This window comes from Salmo salar, chromosome ssa06, assembly GCF_905237065.1.
Source record: "Salmo salar chromosome ssa06, Ssal_v3.1, whole genome shotgun sequence".
Taxonomy (NCBI): Eukaryota; Metazoa; Chordata; class Actinopteri; order Salmoniformes; family Salmonidae; genus Salmo; species Salmo salar.
Window position 1 is genome coordinate 44,576,305 of NC_059447.1, and position 10,532 is coordinate 44,586,836.

General features: G+C 44.4%; 1 protein-coding gene across 1 annotated transcript; it reads left to right on the plus strand.

Annotated features, from left to right (window-relative positions):
* The first annotated feature begins 25 nt into the window (after nt 1-25).
* nags (N-acetylglutamate synthase) lies at nt 26-9,963 on the plus strand. The gene is made up of 8 exons (XM_014204458.2): nt 26-525; nt 3,451-3,728; nt 3,829-4,042; nt 4,970-5,150; nt 6,197-6,236; nt 7,668-7,799; nt 8,136-8,318; nt 8,668-9,963. Exons 1-8 carry the CDS (start codon nt 160-162, stop codon nt 8,840-8,842), a joined length of 1,569 nt encoding a protein of 522 aa, XP_014059933.1. The 5' UTR covers nt 26-159; the 3' UTR covers nt 8,843-9,963.
* Nucleotides 9,964-10,532: the final 569 nt, after the last annotated feature.

The window sequence follows — 10,532 nt, forward strand, 5'->3', positions numbered from 1 at the left end:
AGTAACCACGCCTTTTGAGTACCCTCCTTCCGGCGTCTACACTAGTTAAATCCCTCTGCCTGAAACCCGTCTGTCAGTAATATTTTGAGGCGTGTTAGAGGTGTAGAAGCAGTTTAGTTACTTAGCTAGTTATTAAACGACTTGTATTAGCCAGCAAACATGGCTAAAGTCAACAGTGGTACCTCCAGTTGTAGAGTCATGGTAATGGCTGGTAAATACTTGACGAACCCCTCACCGGGGCTTGTCCCGGGCACATGTCACCAGCGAATGTTAAAACTTCAGCGACGCTTGGCGAGTTCAAAGGCGGCCGGCCAGGGAGGCAAAACCCCGGCTTTGGCCCAGCAAGAGTTCCCTAACTCTTTCTCAGCCGCTGACCGCTACGTTCTGCCAAACCGCACATTAATTTATCGGGATGTGAAAGCGTTTCTCAATGAAATTGGTGGAGACCCTCGAGAAGCTCGGTACTGGTTGACCCAATTTCAGAGAGCCAGTTTGGCACAAGCGCCAGCATTTGCAGTGCTCGAGGTAAGTGGCTACCAAGCTAGGCTAATGCCAGCGTAACTTGCATTTTTTTTTGTAGGGGAACAATGAATGAAATGTCAAACGGAATAGTTCGTTCGTTACCAAGTGATTGAAGCGAACTAATAATTGCTGTGTACAGCTGTCAGAGAATCTTTATAGCTAGCTACTGCCTGGTACCAGTCCAACAAGCTTGGCTAAATAGCTCATGATAACCTATCCAATTGCGTATTCTAATTATGCTAACTGTTACTAGTAGCGTGTGGCTCATAGGCAAATATTATCTCCTCCGTTTAACGTTCTGCACAATGCTCGTGTGCTACACACAAACCTTAAACAATAGTCGCTAACAAAACTCGCTGGAGCTGCATAGCTTTATGGGCAGGAGTGTAGCGCTTGCATCTAATTCTTGACATTGTGAGGTGACTGTAGATCAAGAACAGGATAGGTTCACCAGTCAGCCACTTTTAGAGCAGGCGTGGCCAACCCTCCTGAAGAGTTACTAGGTGTGCTGCTTGCAGGCTTTTGTTATAGCCCTGCTTGAACACCTTATTCTAATCAGCCACTCATCAGGACCTTGATTACTTTATCAGGTGTGTTAGAGTATATCTGGAATATGACTGCGCATCGGGGCTGCTTGCTACTGGACATTCTGCGACAATAAACAAATTGCCTCCCCTACTAGAATAGTCCCAGTGAGCAAAATTATGTTTAAAATATGTTTTTTCCAGATGTTGAAATCAGGTTCATTTTCAGATCTGAATGAAAGTTTAAAATATGTAATTTATATCAGCTACCCAACTTTATCAGGAGGAGTTATTCAGAGTCTATTTGCAATGTGTTTACACAGCTGGAAATGCAGAAGTATTTTATTTTTCACTATGATCAGCTTGTAAAAAATGTAAGGTTACAAACTTGAAGCCACTGATCATGACAATTTAGCCCACTGGATGCAACTCCTGGATAGCAGTTGTGAGTAGCCGGGAGTTTTTCCTAGTCACCGTACTTCTACATCTGCATTGCTTGCTGTTTGGGGTTTTAGGCTGGGTTTCTGTACAGCACTTTGTGACATCTGCTGATGTAAAAAGGGCTTTATAAAACCATTTGGTTGATTTGTTGATTCCATAGTGTCCATTTTACTTTGACCTGTCCTGTTTTTAGGATATGTCAGAGCATTTTTTTTATTTGATTGGGTGCCATTTAGGTTAGGCTATTTGATCGGAGAAACCTGTATTATGTAAAAAGTTTCCATCTCATTACATTGTCATACATTTTTATCTCCAGCCTGTAGGCTACAGAAAAGGCCACATACTCTTTCTACCACAGGCTATATCTGTTTGGGGTAGTTTGAGAGCCGGATTATTATTATAAATATTTCATAAAAGACAAGCAAACGCTTGGTAATCCTTCCGTGGGAAGATGGCAGACAATGAAGAAAGAGGAGCATATTCTGGGTAAATATGAAGTGGGGGGATTGCACAAGCCTTCTGGAAGATCTGGTGAAGGAGAAGATGGCAGATCAGGAGGAAATTGGATTTTGTTTTGAGGGAATATGGCATTGAGGATCGCACAGAAGTTTTGCTAGAGAAGGAAAGTGAACATGAAGAGAGTGAGGGTGAATTAATTGTGGTGGCAGGCGCAGTGATGACCACCGAGAAGAAGCTGAGTGTAGAGGGAAGCAGTGTGGTGAGGGAGGTTGGTGTCAAGTGCGAAAAGAGGGATACGGGCTCTAGTAGCTCAGCGATGAAACCTGACGAGAGTATGGATGTAGTACCTGCAGTGAGGACTGCAGAGTTTGTGCGTCATCCCTAGGATGAAAAAGATGATTCTGGCCTAGTGGGAGTGAGATTTGTGGAGAGAATGGATCATTGCATTTTGGCTGATCCATATGTGGTGTCAGGTTGGGTAGAGAAGAGGTTGGGGACTGTTGAGTTGGTGAGATTAACTGAGTGGACTAGTGGTGATTTGTGTTTCTTCAGGGAGCGGGTGCTGCGGATCACGCGATTTAGGGACACGAAATGTAACTTGTTTGCTCTCCAGAGCAGGGTGCTGTTGAAAGGAGTGATAACGGGGAGGCATTAAGTGTTAAGGGGGATCAGTTGAAATGGAAGATTCCTGTTCTCTGCGATGCCAGCCGTTTGGTGCCACGCAGATCCGGAGGAGAGCATGGGGAAACGGAGAAGACTCAGTCTTGCTGAGTTTTGATGCAGAGTCTTTGCCAGATAAGGTCAAGTTAGGAAGTGTAAGATATCCCGTGAGAGATTCTGTTCTGAAAATACTACAGTGTTTTAGGTGTGAAATTTATGGGCATGTTGCAGCAGTGTGTAGGAGAGAGATTCCTTGACGTGAGAAGTGTGCAGGAGGACTGTGAAGTATCGTTGGAGAAAGTGGTTAGTTGTGGGGGTGCCCATGGGGTTGGAGATCGGAGGTGTCCGGTGAGGTTGAGGTTACCATGGTCATAGTAGTACAGAAGGTGTCATATGCAGAAGTAGTAGGGGAAGATGGTTACAGGGTGAGGGATACTGAGAGGATTCCTGTGAGTAAGCAGAGACCAATAGAGAGATGGGAATAATATGTGCTTCAGTAAGGTGGGTTTCTTAGCATTCATAGCCACGATTGTCAATTGTACTGCAGAAATGGATTGGAATTCACAGAAAATAAAGATTGAGGCGGCAGAGAAATACTTGGGATTGCGAAGATTTACCTTTTCCCATATTTTTTTATTACCGTATCAAGAATGTAATGTAGATAGGCTGTGAATGGCTTCACACACCAGTACAGTAGGTGGCGGTGTATGCGCCTAAAAGTTGGATGCGATCCGCCACTCCAAATCCGAAAGAAGAAGAAACTCAATGGTTGGCCCCTTAAGTTTTAATAAATTATTGATATGTAGCACTTGTTCACTGTCATTTGAATCTATCTTCATGTCAGGTGGACAAATCTGTATTCGAGAGCCGAGAGATGCTGCAGAGTCTGGCGTTTGGGCTCTCGTTTCTGCAGCGGATGGACATGAAGCCAGTGGTGGTGATGGGACTGTCACGGCCTGAGGATGACGACGCCCCAGACGGGTTTACTTCCAACTCCAGGGCTGATATCATTCAGCGGTGCCAGACCCTAACAGAGGTCCTACAGCACCACTCAGCCAGTGTCATACCTTTCTTCAGTGCAGAGGCCTTGCTGCTGGTGCAGGATCCACCCCAAGGAAGCAGGTCTCCCCTACCACACTTACTCTATCCTCCTTTGCATTACGATATTACTCGTTTGTTTTGTCTTCTTTTTAAGAGGAATAACGGCCCTATGTGTTGTCAGTGCAGGGTCCTCCATTGCAGTGGACAAAGGCCTGCTCCAGTGGAGCCTGGACTGCGGGGCCATCCCCCTAGTGTGCCCTGTGGGGCGGGACATCACGGGCCGCTCGATGGCCCTGGACTCGGTGGATGTCACGGCCGCCATCTCCAAAGTCCTGCAGCCACTCAAAGTCATGTTCCTCAACAGCTGGGGAGGCCTCCGCAATCAGAGTCACAAGGTGGGTTGATTTTGGGGTTATTTTGGGGGGGTTGGGTGGCAGATTGCTAGAGGTTAAGTATTTTCTCAATGCATGTGCGTTCATGGTACTTGACCTACATTATGTAGTTAAGGAGCTTGTCGCTGTCATCTTTGCTCTTTGAAGGTAGGCTCATCAGACTTTTCACAGAAGATAATTCTGTACATTTCCTGTACATTAGAAGCAGTGGGCTATTTACTGCCAATCAAAGAAGAGGCCTAACACCTGCCTGCTCTCCAGTATAGGACTACAGGGAACTGCCAAAATAAAGGAAACACCAACATAGTGTTTTAATAGGACATTGGGCCATCACGAACACCAGAACATCTTCAATGCGCCTTGGCATAGATTGTACAAGTGTCTGGAACTCTATTGGAGGGATACATGAGAAGTCCATAATTTGGTGTTTTGTTGATGGTGGTGGAAAACACTGTCTCAGGTGCCGCTCCAGAATCTCCCATAAGTGTTCAATTGGGTTGAGATCTGCTGACTGAGACGGCCATGGCATATGGTTTACATCATTTTCATGCTCATCAAACAATTGTGACCACTCGTGCCCTGTGGATGGGGGCATTGTCATCCTGGAAGAGGCCACTCCCATCAGGATAGAAGTGATCACCATAGGTTGAAGGTGATCACGCAGAAGGCCTGGCTGTGTATTTATTGGTGTTTACCTTACCCTCTAAGGGGATGAGAGGACCTAAACCATGCCAGGAAAATGCACCCCAATCCATAACCGAGCCGCCAGAATCTTCATTTACTCAAGTGTTTCCTTTATATTGTCAGTTACCTGTATATCACAAGTATTATTTGTTTTCAACTCATGTCGTTTTGTTGCTTTCATTTACTTCCTTATCAAGGTTGTTCACCTTGATGTGTTTCTGTCCCACTTTCCTGTCCACATATCAGGTGCTGGATTTAGTGTCTCTGCCCGGTGATCTTCCCAGCCTGTCGGGGGCGCCGTGGCTGAGCTTGGCTGAGCGTCGGAGGGTGGGCACCATCGCCCAGCTCCTGAACCAGCTTCCCTGCGAGTCCTCTGCAGTTATCACCTCTGCCAGCACACTGCTCACAGAGCTGTTCAGCCACAAGGGTGAGGGAGACCTGTATGTGTTTGACCCCCCCCCCCCCACGTCTAACCGATGCTCTCTACACACTCACTCACACTCTGCACCTGTCATTGCTGCTGTTGATAGCACGTGGGGCTCACCTCTCATGTTGCTGAGCAGAGTTTGGGGCCCCTTAAGGCAGGCATAGGCGTTCTGCAACTTCATTCCTCTGGAGTCAGTTTCTGCTCTCTCCCTTTCTGCTGCTTCCCTTTAATCTCCCAGGGGCTTTTATGTATCAGGCATCTCAGAGTAGGAGGGCTGATCTGGGATCAGGTTTTTCCTGTGCATATAATCGTATTCATTATGCTCCGAGACACTTCATACATACGGCCTCCGGTGTCCCAGTTCTTAATTACTCGCTGAATTGAAGTAAAGAACAGACTCCAGGAGACACTCTGGCCCTCGAGGTGTAGTAGACCACAGGAGGTTGGTGGCACCTTAATTGGGGAGGACGGACTCGTGGTATTGGCTGGAGTGGAATAGTATCAAATACATAGTTTGACGCCGTTCCATTTGCTCCGTTCCGGCCATTATTATGAGCCGTCCTCCCCTCAGCAGCCTCCACTGTAGTAGACTGTATGTCCATGCATGCAGCTCATGTTGTGCATGGCATCTATGTGTATCTGTGACACCTGAAATCCGACCAAGGGTCATGTTAAGGTCCTAGGATGTGTATTTTGAGAAGTGACCTTAGCACAGCAGAGGTTTTAAAGATGCACTCATTGATCTGGGTGGCTCCATTTCTTTATCATACAGCACAGATATGTAATGTGAGTCACTGCATGCAAAGTCTACACGACAGGTAATCAATCCTTCATGGACCTTACTGGTTAGATGTATCCCATTCCGTACACTCAAAGTACTGACACAAGGAAATGACAGACTCCTCAACAGTCCTTGGGTAATTCACTTTTCAAGCAAGTTCACCTTGCATTGTATGGGGCAAGGTGATAGTCATACGCTACTGTGTATGTGTGCTTCCTGAATTTGTGTACACAATTGTTCACTTTCACCCCTTCTGTTTTCATAGGTTCTGGTACTCTGTTCAAAAATGGAGACCCCATTCACAAGTGAGTATTTCAGTCTCTTGTTGTGGAAATTCAGTACTGCGAGAGATTTGGTCATTTCTTCAAACAATCATCTTTATTTAATATCGATTAATTATTGCAATGAGGCTGGTCGACCGAGTAATCTAACCTTTACACAAATGCAGAGTACTATATATAGCTGACACTAACAATGCTCAGCCATGGTTGGTTCAATCCCCTCTCATGCAGACCAAGGAGCATCATAAGCCACTCTGGGTTCATCCTGTTGTTATCTGCACTTGGGTTGTTGTCTTAACCCCTCCCTGGCTTAGTTTCCCAGATGCAAGGATGATTTAGAGATAATGAGGAATTGTTCTAAACTCCTCCTGGCTATCTCGGTTACACCCACCACATCTTGTCTATGTAATGCGGTCTTTAACTCATTTGTCAGCTCAAGCCGTCTCTAATGACCATACGTCCAGATTAGCTGCAGGGAACTAGTGGAGCCCATGAAAACACAGACACTAACAGGACAGTGTTACTATTAGTTAAATATTAATTGTTAACCATTAATATCAAATAAACCAGCTAAATATGTAAGTTCTCTATCATACTCTCTTCTCTGTTAGCTTGCAATTTTGCTTTCAACTTGGATGTGTTATTCACTGTGAGCGGAGCGTCCTAACTTGAGCCATGCATGTTTAACCTGACTATTACGAAAAATCTTCCATTGACATCAGTGCAAGATTTTTGTGTGAAATTTAGGAACAGTTAGGCTACTTGCTCATGACGTTTATTTCTGACATTATATCGCTTAGTTTCCTCATTAAGCCTTTCGTATCGGCACCATAATAATTTCACCTGTTACAGTGATGGCTCTGGAACAATAAGTCTAGGGAGACGAGTGTCTGTTCACACATCACAGGGGGTATTTTCCACTTCTAATCGCACACAGGCTGTGCACAATGTACTCCCTCATGACGAGCCCAATAATAAAACCTAATGAAACATTTACTTTTCGGGGTGAAGATCGTACAATCTTTAAAGGGATGTATTTTTCTCTCGTCAGTGCAGATGGCCGTTGTGCTATCTGATGTGAAACAAGGACATTGGAACAAATACTGCTCCTACAACCACAACTCCTTAACTAAATGTAGAATTAGCAAGTTAAGACTTGCGCAGGAAGAAACAAATCAACTACAGCTTTATAGTGTTTGATAAGATAAATTCTGACTTGAATCTTTTGTGCACTGCATGTGTGCAATTAGGCATGGGGAAAGGTGACTTTTTCCCCGTCAGCCAGTTGTCTTGAATTAATTCTGACTTTGAGACGGGTGATTGTGTGCCTGTCATCCCAAGGGTCTTGTCATAGATAGTTGAGCTTGTCAGGTGTCAGTTAAAAGTGATGCAAATTTAATCACAACTACTGTGTCCAACTACCGTCTCTCTCTCTCTCTCCTTTTGTTTGGCCAGGTACAGCACTCTGGATGACATAGACCTAGATCGCCTACTGGCCCTGATAAACAAGTCTTTCGAAAAGAACCTGAGGGAGGATTACATTGAGTCACTCAAAGGCCGCCTCCACTCCATCTACCTCTCTGAAGGGTAGCCACACACACACACACACACACACGTCTTCCTGTGTGGCATCCTTTTTTCCTTTCTATGTCTTTTGCTGATCTGTGGCTACATTCTGATTCTCTACCCTTCTCCAGATGTGTAAACTTGTATAAACCGCTCTCATAGATTAACCAAAAAAATGTTGTGAGGAATATGGTGGTGGAAGGAAACTCCCTCCAGCCATGCTTACACTAACCCAATGATTTTCAATGCATGAGGAGGAGTGAACGAGTTCACACTACTGGAGAAGAGTAGGTAAAGAACAGGAACCTAGCCTGTGTCTCAAAGAAACCACAACATGGAATGTTCTATCACCTGCAGGTACAGTGCAGCAGCCATCATCACCAGGGAGCCTCTGAGCAGTGATACACCCTATCTGGACAAGTTTGTGGTGAGCAGCAGCAAGCAGGGCGAGGGCACCAGCCAGATCCTGTGGGAGTGCATCAGGCAGGACCTGGGCAAGCTCTTCTGGAGGTCCCGTGCCACCAACCGCATCAACCCCTGGTGAGAAGAACATGACACTGCACAATGGACACAAGAAACATGACTTTTGGCTGTTTTGGCCCCACATAATGGCTGAAGTATCAGTCAAGTTGAGAGTATCTAGAATATTTGCTCTCCAATTCTGCGGGGCAATTTGTGTAACGTTTTTTTTCACTACAAAAAAAAATGCTTTTTTTTGTTTTGTTTTACTGTGAATTAAAAATAGAAGTCAAGCTCTGTCTTTCGAATGTAGATGTTTTGGATACTAGTTGTCCCTGCCTTAACCAACACCTAGACTCACTGCTGTGTACAGGGTTGTCTCTTTTTTTAGAATTTATTTTTCCTTCCTTTTCTCCACCTATCCTCTCAGGTACTTCAAGCATTGCGATGGAAGCTTTGTCAACGGCAGCTGGATTGTCTTTTGGTTCGGCCTCTCAGACATCAGGGAGTCCTACCAGCTCGTAGAGTATGCCAAACGCGTTCCAGACTCCTTCCACGGTCCGATAATGGGGGGAGCCCCCCAGCAGCCCCCCCCAGGATCCTGAATGAATTCTCCCAACATTCTTCCTCCAAGCCTAAATAAATGGTTGCAAAACATCAAGCTAAAATAAGCAGTTCCTCCCATTGACAAACTATTTTGTGGTAAGTTTGGTGTGGTATTGCTTGGTGGCTTGGAGCAGTAGGTCATTGTTTGTTTTGAGTGCCAGAGAGCATCTTGGGTTAGACTGCGGTGGCTGTATTTGGATCTGGCAGAATTGCAGTAAGCCTGCCTTCAGCACTCTGGCTGCTGAAGGTTTGTTTGGTGGAAAAGGTTGTACATTTTGTCTGGATTCACCCCCCTCATGTAGTTGATTCCACTACTGTGCTTGGGCCAAATCCCAAATTGAGGTACATGCTCATAACTCACACTCTATGTGCACCTTGCATTGATGTCATTGGGGGATATGTGAGTGTTGAAGGCAGATCTCAGGTTATGATTTGGCCCTTAGAAAGCCCTGACGCAAAATCTAATTTAAGAAATATATGATGAGCGATTAATGTATTCAGTAGTTTAGTGGCTTCCCTTTTTCATCTTGGATTTTTTAATTTTTAAAATTTTTTACATTTCAGAAATATGTTTCAAATACAAAGATTTCAAGATGGCGCTTTAAGAGACTTGTGCCAATGTTTACATTTCAAAGGGTATTTCTTCAGTGTATATCCAGCATCCGGTCACTTTCATGCTGCATTAACCACAGTGGTCAATGCCAGTATAATTTTTTTAATTTTTTTTACACTTGTCTTAACTCTACAACAAATGTGAAGTTTGAATTTTTATGTGACTTTTTTTACTTGAATCTTAACAAGAATTTCAAATGGACTCAATGCTGGTTTTGGAGTTAAGGTAGTCCATTCAAGGACCAAGGTAATATAAAAAAAATGCAGCTAGCCTTTTACATGGCTGACCTCCACTGTTAAATGCACAAAAGATTGCCAATCAAATTAACTGACTTAAAATGGGTATGACTTTAGTCATCTGGGGGACAAAAAACAGTAATTGACTTCATACATTCTGGAGGTTTACAACATGCATATTTTGAACAATAGTTGAAATGTATAAAAATGATATCAGCCATTGTTCAACGTGTCATTTTACATGGAATTAAAGTTGACATTTTGACACACACCTACTGTGGATTCTGTCTGGAATTCTGTGAATGCCTTAAATTCACTGCAACAATCCAATGGACAGGGATGCAAACTAGTCACCTTTCGGGGAAATTCGCCGTTTTGAATCCAAAATAGGGGACCTACGTGATTTGTGTAGATCCGATGAGATTATTTTTTTTGGGGGGGGGGCTAAACTGACAACTGAGTGAAGAGCAGATATCTCAACTAGCAAGCAAGTCGCAGCAATGAAGAATTGTGTGCACGCGTTTGAGAAGGGGGGGGGGGGGGGGGGAGAATTCTGTCAGGGGGGAGATTTTCGGTAACAACGTTCCTCAAGTTATAACGCGTTAGTTGCTTACTGGACCCTGGTAATCTGTGTGAAATGTTAACTAGCTAACAAACTAACCACTGTTAACTAATGTTTTCCCTCTGCAGTATGTGGTTAATTTTCAGAATGAGAGAATTAGGTGAAAAATGAGGCGTTGCTTGTTAAACAAGTGGATTCAGGGATCAAGTGTAGCTGGGCCTGGTTTAAGATGGATGCTACTATAGAGGTGAATGGAACATGACACACTTCCCTATTTC